Source organism: Xiphophorus hellerii, chromosome 3 (genome assembly GCF_003331165.1).
Source record: "Xiphophorus hellerii strain 12219 chromosome 3, Xiphophorus_hellerii-4.1, whole genome shotgun sequence".
NCBI classification, from domain to species: domain Eukaryota; kingdom Metazoa; phylum Chordata; class Actinopteri; order Cyprinodontiformes; family Poeciliidae; genus Xiphophorus; species Xiphophorus hellerii.
The window spans coordinates 26,201,701-26,218,972 of record NC_045674.1 but is presented as its reverse complement, the minus strand read 5'-3'; the positions used below and the strand labels follow the sequence as shown (position 1 = coordinate 26,218,972).

At 38.0% G+C, this 17,272-nt stretch overlaps 1 protein-coding gene across 1 annotated transcript; it reads left to right on the top strand.

Moving 5' to 3' along the window:
- The first annotated feature begins 409 nt into the window (after window positions 1-409).
- On the top strand, window positions 410-12,950 carry LOC116714292 (DEP domain-containing protein 1B-like). Its single transcript, XM_032554771.1, has 11 exons — window positions 410-556; window positions 2,742-3,007; window positions 3,265-3,409; window positions 3,731-3,858; window positions 3,957-4,087; window positions 4,182-4,229; window positions 4,490-4,630; window positions 4,719-4,885; window positions 6,135-6,311; window positions 9,060-9,242; window positions 10,471-12,950. Exons 1-11 carry the CDS (start codon window positions 509-511, stop codon window positions 10,633-10,635), a joined length of 1,599 nt encoding a protein of 532 aa, XP_032410662.1. The 5' UTR covers window positions 410-508; the 3' UTR covers window positions 10,636-12,950.
- The last annotated feature ends 4,322 nt before the right edge of the window (window positions 12,951-17,272 follow it).

Sequence of the window (17,272 nt, the reverse complement as noted above, 5' to 3'; positions counted from 1 at the left end):
TTATAAATATTTATAAGTACTTTTAATATAGACAGAAACTGAGGCATTAACAGCAATAGTCCTGGGTAAAAACAAAGCGTTATTTTACTGTTTTCATGTTCTAACCAATCAGAAATCATCTGCAATCTACCTGTAATAAATTGGCTTTTAAATGGATGTATCGCTGTTCTACCCACTCGAAGGGATTCAACGTGCACAGTTGCGCTCACAAAATTCAGACAATTTTACACGTTAAAACCTAAAACTGAGTCAGTAGTCTCTTTGTAAAAAAATATTTTCCTGTTAACCCAGAGGTCTGTCTCGTTAATCATCGCCCCTTCCAGTCACTGTGTAGGTCACGTGACTAGCTCGCCGTCCAGTCACGTTGCGTAATCCGAGTGACGCACCAGATTCAAAGTTGGCAGCGACGCCTCCGTTTAGGTTGCCCTGGCTCACTCTCTTATCGCCTTTTAGGGATAATTTCTAATACTTTATAGCTTCATGTTTTCGCTGGTGTGGCTGTAAGGGCATGGAAGGCCAAGTTATCGGACCCGGGCCGTACCGGGCCACGAAGCTGGTGAGTTTCTTGCTCGTCTGGGTAACTTGAGGTGGAAAAGTTTTCGCTGACGTTAACTGTTAGTTTTAACTTTACCATGTTCACGTAAAGCAAAACTTAGCTTATGGTTAAGGTCTCTGTCCAAAAGGTTATTTATTTACATGTATTACCATTTCATTTTTAGAACTAGTGTCAGAAAACACAAGCCACTGTTATTACAAAGGCATTTCAAGCTAGTAAATTTCAGGTATTCAAGACCTGTGACGAAGGCACTTTACTTTACTTTACTACAGAACACTTTATTTAGTAAACAACTTTTCTTGGATGTATCTTCTCCTTGTGATTATCAGTGGTGTATAAAGCTTGTTTTTATTAGTATCTCTTTATAATATGTCCACTCTACAAGCCTAACTTCTAACTAAAAGACTAGATTGCATTAATATGAAATTTATTGACACCAAAACAATCAATATCGCTACTGAAAGAGAACTTTACTCCATTTACACTTGAGTATCTGCTGATAACAAACACAGGTTTTTTTTGGTTAAAAGGTTACATAAAGCTATTAATATCACAATAAATTTGGGTGTCAATTATTCATTTCTCGTTTGGGTTTTTCCCAAGATGGTCTAATAACACAACTTACAAAAATTTGATCTGGATAGATACCGTATATGGCCATTTTTTTCAGAAACGGTAGAGCAATGTGCAAGCATGCAGTCCAGACAGAGTAGTGTATCTTAAAAAAAATAGAGAAATTTCTTACTTTCATTCTGAGATGGTTTTATTGAAAGGTTTGCTATATGGCCATAGTATTAATAGTAAAGATACAGCATCTTAAGATTGACCAAAATGTCTTAGTGTAACATTTCTGCTGCATTATAGTAAAAGTATCACTGATAATATTAATGGAACAACAGAGCAGGAATTCATATTTATGCTGCATGTATAACCTCATTGGATTAGAAGTTTTAAATAATCTTTATTCAGACAGATTTGGCAGAATATATATATTTTTAAAATCACAGGAATTCACTTTAAATTCAGAGTAAATAGCTGGTTCACGTTTTAAAAACATCTTAAATTGTATGTTGTAACTCACTCAACCCTGGAAAATTAGCTTATTGAAACCATTTATGGCCCATGCTGGTTTTATATCAACATCTGACCAGAGCAGACCGTGAGGATTGATTTTAATTGTAATTGTATTGTGTCGTTCTATATTAAAGGCTGAGTAATACACCAAGATAAAAATATATTATAATTCAATTCGCACATCACATGCAATGGAAAATCTTCCCACACAGCAGACGCTGTGACTGCTTATAATAGGGAAACACTCGAGTAATAATATTAGCTGTGCAGGTCTATTGAAAAGTCCTTGGCGTTGGCGCTGTGGCACCAGTAAACACAATAGAAAGAGTGTGAAACAAAATCTGGAAAAATTATTGTGTTCTTTTGCTATTATTTCAAAGGGGCTATTTATTTCAAGCATTATAGAGTCTGTTCTTAAATTCTCTATCTTTTTAAAAAGGAGATCTCTCATATAGTTTTCCCTTCTGTACAGCAGATAGTTACTTTTATTGCAATTTTTTTCAGCGATTCTGTTAATTTTCCCCAATCGTCCCAAGGCCAGTGTTAAGAATTTTAATTTATTTTCATTTGTATACTTTTATAACATTTAGCACTTGTTGAGCTTTACTGACGCTTATGCGACCTCGCCTGTCAGCTCTGAATCTGATTGACTTTATTCTTTTCTCCCACCCATTCAATTAATTCTATCAAGAGTTGAATGACTAAAACACTCAAATATGCAAATGTTGTGATTATATAGCTGATCTATCATGTCCCAGCAATTTGAATAGCTAGAGAGGTTTAAAATGGCTGTATTCATTTGAAATTGACAGAATATTTATGACTATTTTGTAATGTATGTCGAAGATGCTGTCTATAATGATTGAATCTATAGCAACCGTCAACTACTTTTCCAATGCAAAATGATTCATATTTGCTGACTGAATTGTTCAAAGCCTTCCTGGAACGACCGAATCTCATTTCTTGTTATAAAAGAATTTCTTGTGGCAAAAATTTGATGTTTGACTCAGTAATGACCACTCAGTAGATGCTCTAACATCTTAGCAGATTTTCTTTAAACGTTTTTCTTTTCTTTTCTTTTTTAAACACCTTCTGTGTTTCTCTAATGCAGTGGAATGAAACCATTAAACTTTTTCGTGGAGGTATGCCGTTACGGAGGCACTGGGCGAACTTTCGCTGCTACGACTGCACTTTCACTGGTTCGGAGGCGGTTGATTACCTTCATGAGCTGCTCCGAAGCAACTACAACTTTGGGCCCGAGGTAACGCGTTACCAGACTCAGCAGCTGCTCAGGAAGTTCTTTAAAGCCCATGTGATTGAAGACGTCAAAGGACGCCACGGGACAGAGGACTTTGAAGACAACAGCCATCTGTACAGGTAACGAAGGCATGGGATTTTAAAAATGCGGGTAATTTCACTTGGCAGATGAAAGATTTGTATGAGTACTACTTACTCAATAATGTTGTATGTGCAGGTGCGTCTCAATAATATATTTCCTATTTAATGTCAATCTTATTTTAATTGGATACAAATATTGTTTTGCTCTTCCCTGGGTCTTGTCTCCGAAATCCAACTTCACAGCGTTGTTTTTTACTTTTCGTCCCGGCTTACATGCTGTCATCTTTCCTTTTCAGGTTCCCCACAATGTCTCCGCTCAAGTCTCTTCCAACAAGACCGTCATGGAGAGACGACAGCGACCTGCCCAGGCTCATCCGCTGGGATGACTACGAGGAACTGCCTCAGAAAGAAAATGTTGCACCTCAGAAATCTACAGTACTGGTGAGAAAAGGCCACGAACGTTTCCCTCCTTTCTGTGGCTTCATTGAGATATATGGAGATTTAAAATTACTTTCATCGACTTTTTATTTCCTGTACATACAGAAAAAAATGATAAATAATTCTTCTCGTTTTGGTTATTTTGACACCCCAAATACGGATTGGGGCACTTTTGTTTTTATTTGAATGGATTTCCGTAAAAGAATACATTCATTACTGTTCCCTCTGTCATTTAAATATTTAATCATCGGATTGTTTTACTGGATTGCTGTCTCGCTTGCCGTTAATCTCCTTTTCCCTTTTTTACGGATTCATTTCAACAAGACTTCAGACTTATGGAATAAAAGACACAGCGTTGCAATTGGAGATGTGCATGAATGCAAGCTCATACGTAGGAGGGAAGTAACTTCCAAACAAGTGGACCACATCTGGAAATCGATGACTATCACACAGTATGTTTTTATTTCACATGACTTGCATCATTCGTGTTTGTGTTTTTTTGTTGTTTGTTTCGCTTTTTAGTGCTAACTTTAGAGTGTTGTTGCTTTAGTTTGCAGAGAGTTCTGGGCCTGAAGACTTTGGATGGAATTTTAAACCCAGCACCTGTGATTGGGAAAGACATTGTTGTCAATATCTACAATGTTAATAAAACAGGCATAGTTGTACTGGAAAACAAAGCTGGTATGATGCTGGACGATTCCTTTTTCATGTGATTAAAATGTACTGTTTTATTTACTGTTATGGTTATTAAAGAACCATATTTTTGCATTTCCAGAGGACATGCCATATTGGGTGATCTCTGCAATGAAATGCCTTGCAAACTGTAAGTATCTTTCAGTGTAAAGTTGATACTTGTAACAATTTATGACACCATTAAAAAAGTATTCCTTCATATTCATGACTCCTTCAAACCTGGTGTTATGCCAGGTTTATGACAGTGAACCTTTCATAAACAGGTTTATGATAGTGAACCTGTCATAAACAGGTTCACTGTTTATGACAGAGAAGGCTGTGCATCTTTATTTGAGGTACACAGCCTCTCAAATAAAATGTTGCTAACCTTTCTTGGACTTTTTCCGCCAGGGCCTGAAGGCAACGACGCCAAACAGCCGCTGTACCCAGGGTTTGAGAGAGATGTTCTGAGGACCGTAGCAGATTATTATCAGAGACTAAAAGAGCCCTTGCTGACCTTCCATCTTTATGAGGTCTTTGTCAACATCCTCAGTGAGTTATTCACATTGTTGCCTTTCTATACCTCATGCAGTCTTCGCCCCCCTCAGAGAGCAGAACTCATTTCTTTCCATGTTTGCAGGCCTGCTACAGGAGCAGGATAAAGCCACAGAGGCCCTTCAAGTCAGCTGCCTGCTGCTGCCACCACCAAACCGCAGACGGCTCCAGCTTTTACTGCGCCTCATGGCCCGCGTCTGCCACAATCCCCGCCTGCCTCCTCTTAATGACACTATTGGTACCCGCACGCTGGTACAACTTCCCTCAGTCTAATCTCTATGTATAACCATACAGACTGTCTGTTTTACTGAGCTCGCGACATGTTCTACAAGTCAGTGTAATCCCATAAGAACACTCTGATAGTTGCAGAACATGTGTGGTGATATTTATGAAAAGCTTGCAACAGTAAGTACAGTTCTCATTCCGACCTTTTGAGAACCTAGTTCCATCAAGGTATTATATTTTTACAGTGCTGTTCAAAAGTTTGCCTTCTGTCACACATGGCGAGATTGTTGTTATAGTTTTAGTCATTTGTTTGATCTGTTCCTTTTTTCACTGTTGATTGATAAAGCAGCATACATCTATAGTCAGTGTTAAAAACAACAACTGGGAACACAAGTTTAAATATCTGGTCTCTAATTCTCATGGGGTCAAAACAGGGCTGGACAACATGGCTGAAAAACTTGTCATGATATATGCGCTTTATACCAGTCGATTGATAATTATTAATTATATGATTTGTTTTTTTGTTTAAAATATTTGAAATACTGCTGAACTGGTTTGGTTTTCACTCCATGCCGTTCTTTTTACTTTTAAGCAGTTATGAGGCACAGTGGCAAGACCTGGAACTGCTGCTGCGCAAGTTACGCAGCAGGTTGTTGCTAGGTAACCAAAGAGTGAGTTAGTTGATGCCACCACCAACCATTTTTAGCTCACCAAGAGAGATTGAGCAACTAAAGCCTTCCCTCTGCCTGCAAGTCCCAAAATGCTGTATGCTGCAGTCCAGTGAATGTTCCATATATTGAATTTTCTATCAGATGTTTTATCTATTGATATTGATCACATGTCTATTGCGATATAAATTGTTATTGATTTATTGTCCAAACCTAGGTCAAAATTATACATACAGGCTTGATTAAATACACAACAACCCCACTAATATTAGGCTAAGCTAATTTTGCTTAACAAGTCGCAGAGAAAACACTTACCTATTTCAGCCATCAATATGCTTCAGGCAGTATTCTATGCTGCTGATATAATATCAGAACTTATATAGTTACATCCTGTATTTAAAAATCCAATCTTGCTGTTAATTAGGAAACTAACTTGTTCATCTTAGGGATAGACTGTAAGCATCACCTGAAACACTGCAAGCATGCAAAATATCTTTAGTATTAGCTGCATAAGATAGGTCGTTCATTTCGTTGGTCCCTATGCTACAGTAATTGTGTTGATAATGAAGTCGGTGCCCATTTCCTGTTCCTCTGTGATCCGTGTGCAGATGGTGCAGATGTTCTCTCACTGCGTCCTGGGCTCCCCCGATGACATGGACTTGGACGAGTTGCTCGCTACCAAACTGGTGACCTTCATGATGGAGCACCACAGCGCGATCTTCCAAGTGAATGCCAAACTGCGCTGCCAGGTTGAGGAGCATCTGTCACACTTGAAAAGAGCTCAGGTCAGTCATGTTCAAACAGAACGCAAACATGAAACGGAAGTTATAAGCCAACTTCAACTCACTGGGTTCTGCTTTTTTTCCCCCATTAAATATCTGACTGAGCTGACTGAGGGTTTTTTTTTCAAATTAATTCTATTACAATTTACATACCAGAATGCATAAACTTAGTGCAAAACATGTATTTTTTTTATTACTATTTAGACTAGATTCATTCAGTTATTGCGTTATGAATAAGAGCTAAGAAGGAAAACAATGGCTTAGCTCTGACAAAGTCAAGCAGAAATTAAAAGGAAATTTCTTGTTTTACTAACAACACATGATTCTGTCATAATGTGTCTCAACACCAAATCACCTTGATAATTGATCATTCAAATAAAATGGCCGCCTCAATACAGGAGCACAATCTGGCAGCATTATCCAGCAACAGTCTGAGATTGTGTCCTACTGGTGTAAAGTGGTGTAAAATTGATTAAATTCATAGTAGTTCCGCTGATGCAATCTAATGTTTCCAAGTATAAAACATTCAACCGTGATGTCACATATTATTACAGAAAAAGAGGCCCTATTGTTTTCCTCAAAATGTACTCCAAATAATTCAAGGCCATCCATTGTTTTTTTATTTTTGTAATCTGTTTAGACCAGAGGTGGGCAATCCTGGTCTTTGAGGGCCGGTGTCCTGCAACTCTTAGACGTCTCCCTGGTCCAACACACTTGAATCCAACAGCTGAATCACCTCCTAAGTGCAGTCAAGTTCTCCAGAGTCCTGCTAATGACCTCATTCTTTGACTCAGGTGTGTTGAAGTAGTGATACATCTAAAAGTTGCAGGAGACCGGCCCTCGAGGCCTGGAGTTGCCCACCCCTGGTTTAGACACATATATGCTGTATGTTCATTTTTTCAAAATGTTTATTAATGGGAATCAGAGTTGGAGCAGGCAGTGGTAAAGTTACATATATGAGAAGGTTGTTGTAATTATGAAGCCGCTCTTAAATATATGTGGTATGAAAAACTGCATTATGCTTGAAAAGTTTTTGCTTTGTGCAACATGTAAACACATGTTGCTTTGTGTAAACACATGTTTACACAACCGTGTTTGTGTAAACCGTGGCCGTTTGCCATGTTTGTTTGCTCTGATACTTTACGTACTTTAACGTAAAGTATCATTCATTTGTTCCCTAACAGCTTCATTGTCAGAAGGTGTGGTCCTCTAAAGAGCTTTGTTCAATTCCTCTGCACATTAATATTATTCCAAGAGCACAGGGAATCAAGAAGGCAGAGCATTGACAATTTGTATTCATTCATGGTTGACTTTTATCTATTAATGATGAGGAATAGCAGGGCTTTGAAACCGCACTCTGGATGGAGTTTTTGCTTATGAGTTTCTTTCTTTTTTTTTCTGGAAGGTATTTAGAAGTGTAGATAACTCTTCGCTTGATTCAGTAGGTAAAACCAAACTTTAAGCCCCTGAAAGCAGCTTGTAGAGCTAATTAAAAGAGACAGGCAGCCTCTGAACACCATCCTGCTGTTTGTCAGGGAGCTCAAGAACATTTTAAACCTAATTGCACACCGGAGTATCAGTAATTATTTATGGTCCAGTAGCTGCTACGCAGTGCAGAGGTCTTCAGAGGATGGCTCGTCTTCAGGTTTATTACAGACTCATAATAGGGTCACTACATTGAGTCAGAACAAAAATTAATCCATATCTCTGTTTTTGCTGCAGCGTTAATGCTGTTCATAGAATGGTTATTTTTCTAATCTAACACCGATTATTGTGATAAATATAATTTTATGAGGTTTTCCTGTGGTGTGGCTAGAGTGATCTGGTTTGCTCGGAAGGATCTCAGAACCTCTTGATCTCAAATCTTGGATATTTAACATGCCGGGTTTTCTTCCCTGAGGACAAACAAGAACGCAGCCTGTTGAACAACCACCATGGCGCACCAGAAAGTTCCTGTGAACGTCGGAGACGTCTTTATGTTTTGTTGCTTTTCTCTATTAAAGGTAGTCCACAAATTATCATCACTGCTTCTTCCTCGTCTGCCATGTTTCTTTGTTCTGAACTTCCGTTTGATCTTGAGGGTTTGCCAGATTTCCAGTCTGATATCTGAATGTTCATGAGTGAAATCTGTTTGTGAATGGTGAGTTGTGTTGCCTTTGCCGTGTGGCTGGACAACACATACTGCTAGACCAAACCTGTTTTATCAACAATATTTGATAGTCGTGTGTGGGGTCTGTCAGGTATTTAAAAACAGCCAACAATTTTATCATATTGTCATGTGAACTGGACATTAGTTTTCATCAGGTATAAATTCAATTTTAAGCAAAAAAATTTTCTAGTAATGGTATTCTTTTTCAGAATTTCACTTGGTATCATATTGACTCTCTCACTAGAACACCGTATTTTCTGTTTTACATTACAGTTCTTTTTAAACATGAGATAACTAACAACCCTAAGCATCCTCTTCCTGAGACTGTCTGAAGTCAGAGGCGTCTTTAGAATCACTGTAACAGCGGTTCATTCTGCCAACAGCAACTCAAAAAATTACATAACATGAGTTGCATCCATTATTGGTGACAAGACAAAGGATCTATATAAAATAGATGAGATCACCAATAGATGAGATGTAGAGCCTCGTTTTATTTCGGGTGTCCTGTCCAGCATAACCACACCCTCGGCTGTACTTCTGATATTCAAATTAAAAACTAGCAGAGAATTTTATAGGACATTTGCTTTTCTTTCTTCCGTCAGATCAAATATGCAGGCTCGGATACGGATTTCAGTGCATCACCGGCTTTCTGCAAACAGATCAAGAGAGTAGACTGTGAGGAGCAGAAAGTTATAGGAACACAGGTCCCACTGCAGCAGCTGCTGGAAGGTCTGATCGCAGACCAAGAACTCCCTGCAAAAGACAAGAGGAAAAGACTCAAACAGGTACGAACATACACAGGAAAAAAAATGTATCTCAAACAATAAGCTGGAAGGAAGTATAACTCCTCCACATGCATATTATGGAAACCACTGTATGGTCTTTCTTCTGCAGAAAATCCGACCCTAATTAACTTTAAGCTATATCAAATACATTTTAGAGATCCATCTTCGAGAGCTGGACACTAGCCAGCGATAATAATGAGAAACTGTTGTGCAATAAGAGAAACTGCAAAAAGAAAGTGTGCACATTATTTGGATTGTTGTTGGATGACCTTAACTATCATAAAGCCAAATAGGAGTATAATAAATCATTTGTATGCATTTTCATAGCAGTGTTTCCTCTAGTGGGTTGGCCATGAGGCTTGGGGAGACGCAATTATTTTTTCTTTCATTACTCCCCCCTATTTTCTTTTAACAGCAGCAATCAGTCTGTAGAGCAGTTGATTGGTGTAATCTATGTAATGACCATTAATACAAACAAATGCAACAGCTATTGAAGGAATACTTGAAAATGTCTTGAATACGTTTACATATTTGACAGAATATTCCTAAGGGGGAAAAAAATTAAAATGTTCTGTCGTTCATGAACTGTGTTTATGTATCTCTCACAAAAGTCTATCTTCATCTGCTGTATCTTTCTCTTTCTACCTTTATCATGTAAGTCTTCAGGAGAGAGAGGGCATTTCCCCTCAGATATCCAATCAGATCAACACCTTTCCTTCGGTGATGACTGGATTTTTCAGTTCCAGAAAATTTTGAGTAATGGAACCTGTTGGCAAACAGCAGTTGGCTCTGTTCATGCCTGGTGCTAATATTTGTCCCAGGCGATAAGGGTAATAAATGGATAGTGCTGACTGCAAGGGTGACTACATCGAGACAGATTAAGAAAACATTTAGATCAACTTTCCAAGGGGGTGGGGGGGTCACAGGCCTCTGTGGATGCATTCTTCCAAATGTGAGTCAATTTTGTCCTGAACCTTGATAAAAGACACCATATACACTTTATTAGACTCTAAGCCAGCATTAGTTTCCGATATTAAGTTTCTGTTCTGCTCCAGGTAAAATGCATTCTCTGAAAAGGAAAGTCTTGTCTTTGAATTTCTGTTTCAATCTGACATGTTAAATCATTAACAACTACGACTAACAAAAATTCTGCCGAGACTCTGGGTGCGATTTACACAGATTCTTTGACATTCTACTTGATAACAAATTACATTTCTTCGCCTTTCAGTTCCAGAAGTCTTACCCAGAGGTGTACCAAAAACGATTTCCCACTGAGGAAAGTAAAGCTGCTGTCATTCCTGAGAAAGCCCCAAGGCTCAAGCCTCACCTAGTGCTCTTCAACCTCAAGAAACCATTCCAGCCTTTTCAGAGAAGCTGGAGTTTTAGGGCATGAGCCACCACTACTGATGCTTCTTTCTGCTTCGACCTCCAAAACCCATCTCAACCTCATTTAATCACAAAGCACTACAATTGTAGCTTTAGCTGTGGGTGGACTGGCCACAGTTTTGCTACATTTTATTAACAACTATAGTTTTATTTTAACGATCACATTGGTTTCTGTGGGATTGTTAGGCATAAAGGCAAATTTAGTAAATTTTAATAATCACAAGGGATTTTTGCCTTTCCACATAATATATTTTGGCAGATGAACACTTGCACTTATCATCATGTGGGAGGGTGAACAGATCTTTTTCTAAGGGCACGTATCATATTTTCTACAACTTTTATGTTTAGGTTTAAGCTCTGAATGGCTATGTTAAAATTTTCATCGTCCAAGTCAAGATAAAATATGTATGGGGCTACATTGTGTTCAAAATGTTAAACTCTGGCATTGATGCATATCACAAAAGCCATCTCAGATAAAAGTACTGATGGCAAACTCTTAAGTTTTGATATAAATTCATAAAGTAAGGAATGATGTAACTATTTGTCCAGTTAAGAGAACAAAGTCAGATGGGTTACCTTAAAGCCATGGCTTGGAGACCTAGTAGACAAGCAACATATCTAGGCATTTAAAAGTAGAGATGCAAATCTTCCAGTGTCTAGCAATCCCGAATTTTAGGGTCCTGATTCGATTCAGAAACATTAAATTCAGAAACAAATTTTTCTTTTCAAATGATCTACAGATTTTGTTTAAGTTATCTGACTGACAAGAGGAAAAGACAGTGTAAACAAATAGAACATTTAAAACAATTTCATAAGGTTGCCTACTATATCAAATTCCATCAGTTTATATTTAAACTAAAATAGGGTTTCTGCACAAAGTACCAGCTAAGTTAGGTTAGCTTAGCTGCCTGGCTTTTTTTTTTCTTTCTATCTTTTTTTTCAATTAAAAAATATGTAAGAATCATTCAGAATACATACGGTGGGTGAGGCTGCCTTCTGTGGTGGCAGAGCAGGTGCGTAATGTGATATGCAGTAAGTTGGTGGCATCATTTATTTAGATGCCACCGGTTTTACTTGTGCAGGCTCTTGCATTAGTGAATTGCGCAGTGGAAGTGAATGGAAGCAGCAGAAAGTGCCCATTTTCTTCACTCCCTGCTAAATTTGTCAGCATTTAACTGCAGTAAATTGATGCTGATATCGAAACGTTATTCCAAGACCATCATCAATCACATGACTTAAACTCATTAAGCCTGTCTGACATTAGTATTTACATAAAATGTTGTTTAGCTATTAAAGGAGACTTCACGCTATTTTTACACATGGTAAGGTTTATATGATTTGTTTATTTGATACTAAATAAAAATACATTAAGATGGAAGAATGATATTTGCCCTTTGAGAAAAGTTTTGTTTTGTTGTTTTTTCCCCCCAAAACTTGAAGTGATGATATAATTGATGTAATCACACTGGAGTTATCAGTCATCTTTAATTTTGAATTTATGCTTTTTTATTATTTTCTAGATACAAAAAAACTGAACTTACTGAGACAAAAGTTTTAAAAGTATTGACAAGTTTTGTGTGTAGATTATGCCACCTCATTCAGTATTGATCATGTGAATTCCTAAATTTTCAAAAAGATGATTTTCTGTTACATATCAGATATTTGTGATGCTTTTGTTACTCAGTGGGTTTAGTTAGGGGCAGAAATGTCCATGTTTTTTGCTGTAATGATAATGATGGTGAATTTAGGCTGCTTAATTGTTTACTAATTTTTAATAATGTAATAATTTACCTACTGTAAATGAACATATCAAATGGTTCTGTAGAACTGCTCACTCAGAACAGAATCATGAATGGATTAAAAGTTGACTGGTACTTTGACAACCACTTTATAAACAGACTTAGACTGTCTAGATGTATTGTTTTCTTATCACTATTAATATGGAACATTTCTTTCTAATGTTTTTTTATATAACTGCACTGTCGAGACCTCATCTCATGTTTTTACTGTATGTGATTCTTTTTGTTTTGCATATACAGTATGTCTTGCTTCCTTAAATGGTACTTATTTCATTTACTTTTTTTTTCTCATGATCTTAAACGCAGCTACCAATTTAATATCTGCTTGTCCTCCCATGTCAGTCAATTTTCTCTTCACATAATTTGAGACTTGAAATGTCAGTATATGGATTTTCATCATTTTTAATGCTGGAATAGCTGTTACACCTGAATTGCTGCTCAGTGTAGTAAAAGGAAACACTGGAGGAAAGTAAATTTAATTTCTAATTTTCCTAATAAAAAGATGTCACTGTTTTATATAACACCGCTGTGTGTATTTTGAATGTTATTGTTTATGATGCTAATTTTACCCCAGGATATCATCTGCTTCTGTTCTGATGAGCTGAGTTAATGTGTTGCTGATGCTCAGGATAAATTTGTTACAATTGAGTGATAATAGATTCTTAATGATGTGGTGATACAGCTGATAAAAATAGAAGTACATCAATGCAAGCTCTCATTTATATGGTTTTTTACATACATGCAATTTTTAAATTTAAAATGCAGGGTTCTAGCTGGTATTACCAGAAACAAAAACAGTGTTGTGAATTTATTTTTTGTCTCAATGGAGGAATTAAGATTTTCTGCTTGAATTGACTCTCCAGTGAAACCAGGCTGCTGCAAAATTTGTTTTTAACATAACGGGAAAACTCTGATACTGTCACTGTAAGTTTAGGGCACGGTTCATGACACCCATCTGCTCCATCGCTACAGAATTTATGGATATGTAAATATAGCAAATGATTCGGTAGTATGTAATCTCATACTACCAGAGGTGGGTAGAGTAGCCAGGAGCTCTAGAAAAGTAAGAGCATATTTAATTCAAAATAATACTGCTTGGGTAAGAGTAAAAGGTTGTCACCAAAATACACGTTCAAAAACATTTTGTGAAGAAAGGGGGTTTGTCCTGTCAGACTGTCAGTTCCTGAAACCACATTCACACACACAAAACCTTGTAAAAGCAAACAGGGGACTCCATCTCTTAAGATTGCAAAATCTTAAGGGGGGTCGTAAGTATTGAGTCCATTGCTGTTGTGCTTTTCAAAGTAAAAGATCCGGAAGTAACTCATTATTTCTTGCGCGGCCTGGTACCAATTGGTCCGCGGACCGGTGGTTGGGGACCACTGCTCTAGACAGTGTCAGAGGATTGATTTTTCAATCCTAGTTGGCTAGGAGAAACAGTAAAATTTGTTTATGTGACTATTCTCGTATTTAGATAAAATATTTGATCTTCCTTGTTGCGTGTTAGGTCAGTGAATCAACAGCTTAATGGTTCATAGTCAGATTTTTCGTTTTTGTTTAGCATCAAATAGTGGAAATAATATCTGTCTGATTCAAACTAAATACTTAGAAATAGAGTTAATGGTGACTGACTACCAATTAGATTCAAGTCTTGATACTGTTGACGTGCCTCCCTTCTGTCTATATGAAATATAATAATCATCCTCCCTAATTTGCATGCATTACCGTGAACTCAGTTGAAAGCGACTGGTGAGAAATGTGTTTCGGGTATTAATTAGAAAGCAGTCAGATTCTCTGAAGGAGAGCTCACTCACTGATGAACCCCTCTGGTTGTTTCCATTAAGACATGCATCTCGCCTCTGCTTCATACGCCAACATCATGTTTGTGTCCAAAGCTCTTACATTGACCTGTCTGATAATCTGGAAGATCTAAAGGTCATCCTGGGGAGACCCTTAGATTAATTTCTTGTCGAAATTGGTCAAACTCAACAACTTTTTTTTTTTTGACAAATAAGACGAGAGTTTCAGATGTCGTTGCTCTACATGTGGCTCTGCTTCTGCACATGTTTTGCAAACCTAATGGGTTTGCAAAACATTGAATTACCTTTGCTTTTAGGCGAATGATGATGGCTGGTTGCAGTTTAAGACGCAATACTGGAGACTAACGACTCTCTGGAAGTCATCTTCTTATAAAGAGATGCAATGACTAATGAATATTGCTACCTGGTCTTTTGTCTTCATTGTTCCTCAGGCTTTATCAGTGGATTAATATTCGGCCCTACTTGTGCACAGATAGTAGTGTAAGTGACCGTTCGGGGCGATGGGGAATTAGCTGATTTCTCAGCAGTGGAGTGAAGGAGTGGGAATTAACTCCATCATCAGGGACCTCTTTAGCCTTTGTAGCCATGACTGCAACGCCTGACCCGAATACAAAGCAGGCTATTTGCCTTCAGATATCAAGACTAACACCGGCCTCAGATCCTGCCCAGAATTGTGTTCAGATCCACTCAGCACATTTGTTTCTTAAACGGCACTGAGAGGCAATCTTCTGGCAAACTGACCCGAACATACTTGAAAACAGCCTGAGATGCTGAGAACAAATGAGGCGTTTTGAACGGCCGCCACTCGTTTCACAAGTCCTTTTTAAAGTAATTCTCTTATCTTGGATTTTTTGTGTGTGTTATTTATTGTTATTAACAATTACTGAGTAATTATCTTAAAAAAAACAAAAAAAACAACTTATCCCAGTGTGTCCAATGATGCTCAAGCACATTTTTTGTTTTCTCTCTTTTGGCACACAGTTGCCTCTTGATTCGCAACAGGAAATGAAGTTTTGATTGTGCGAGGAGAGAAAAATACATTTAAAAGGTTCCTTTCTGCCCTGCACTCAGATCTGTTATGAAGCTATCAAGGGTAGGTGTACCCAGGAAACATTTTTTGGTAGTGTGTCTCTGTGACTGAGACCACGCTTTCCAGTTGGGAAAGACCACGCTGTTACCCTAATGCTTTTCTGGGAACAGATGTGTTGCGGTGGTAATTGGGTTTTCACTCTGCGAGGGTTGTGCCTAGCCCGCGTCTCACTAGATCATGACGACCTCGAAGCCACAAAATACAGGGAAGTGGGGGAGAAAAAAAAAAGAAAAAGTATGTATAAGTTGTCCTATTGTCAAGTGTGGAAATATTTTTAATGGCTGAGACTAATTTGATGGATTAGGATTTACTACCGCTGCTAGTGGCAACAATAGTTGCATTTCACAACTTCTCTTTCTACTAAATAAAAGTCTTGGTGGGAGTGCTACATGTTTGTTTTTTTTTTAGCTTTATACCATGTTATAAAGTTATTCCCTCATCAAAAACAAATCTGGAGTGTTGCTTTGATTCTTTCATCCATGTTTGAGGAATCCTTGAATAGCCTGTGGAGGCCATTAGGCGATGCCTAACGCTTGATCTTGCAAAGCACCTCTTTCCACTCAGCTCCTCCAGACTAGCGGCAGCAACAATTAGCAGACACCTGGTGGAACTGCGAGTCTGCTGATCATTTATGAACTTCCTCTCCATCTAATGCTCCTAAGAATGCTTGCCAATGTTATAATAAAGGAGCACTGTTGTGATGACGTGCTGAAGATAGATTAGGAGCTTCTTAAAGAGACAGGGGCCAATTTCAGGGCATCAAAATACGATGTCAAAGTTACGTTTGTTGCAGCATTTTTACATCAACTGAAGTTGATAGTTACTTAATTGTGCTGTAAAAGCATGAAAAACACACAATGTCATCACTTTCGATGTTGATTATTCATGTTACTGTGCTTTGAGTGTTTTTTCCTAAACAATTATTTCCCTACATGACGCCCAGCTGAAGGAATATGAGAAATATTTTAGGAAAGTTATTCAGGTGCCCTCTGACATCTTTTGGATTAATAGGAATAATTATGATCCAATTTGGGTAATTTGGTTAATCCAGCCCTGAATCCAATGTGAACCCAGTTGATTTAAAGCAGTGCTGTCCAAAAGAGAGGCCTTTGGGTTAATTTTGTGAGACTTGCAGTTCAACCGCAATTTAAGACTGGTGCAAATTTGGGCTGCCAGAACAGATCGTTGATGCACTTTATTGAAGGAATTTTGAATGCCTGCCAAACTCTTTGGATGGCGTGCCTCCTCTTACGCTCTACATCAAACTAACATGGCCTTTCATACAAAGCACGTTGCGATTGTATTGTGATCTGTGCCGGCTTCGCTGCTTCGGAGCTTGGGCAATTTTGCTAAATGATGGATCCGCGAATTCTGTTTTCCTCTGGGAAAAACCTGAAGAAGAACGTCCGGCCATCACTGTGTGACCTTCAGCTAAAGGGCATTTGGATTATACAGGAGAGGCATCCAGCACAGCAGCAAGGCCACCTTGCTGCTGTGCTGGCTGGCTAAAATAAATGAAGGTTTTGTAATGGCCCAGACAGAGTCTGGACAGAATTGATTGAGATGCTGGAGCACAACCTTAAACCGGCTGTTAATGTTTGTGAAACTGCCAAATTGGTTTCATTAAAACAATCCTCCAAAGAAGAGTGAGCCAATTCAGATATAAAAGCCTGATTGCCAATTATTATAGCAGTTGCTGCTGCCAAGTGTGGGACAACCAATTATATATTTTTTCACATAGGACCAGATCAGTATAGATAGCTTTTTTTTTTTAAATCAACAATTGAAGTCATAATTTTATTTAAAAAAAGGGTTATCTTTGTCTGATGTTAAGACTCGTTTGATCAAGTCTAACAAAAACAAGGCAAGAAATACAGTGGCTTGCAAATGTTCATACAATGCAGTTCATACAAAGATTTGATCTTCTTCCTGCAA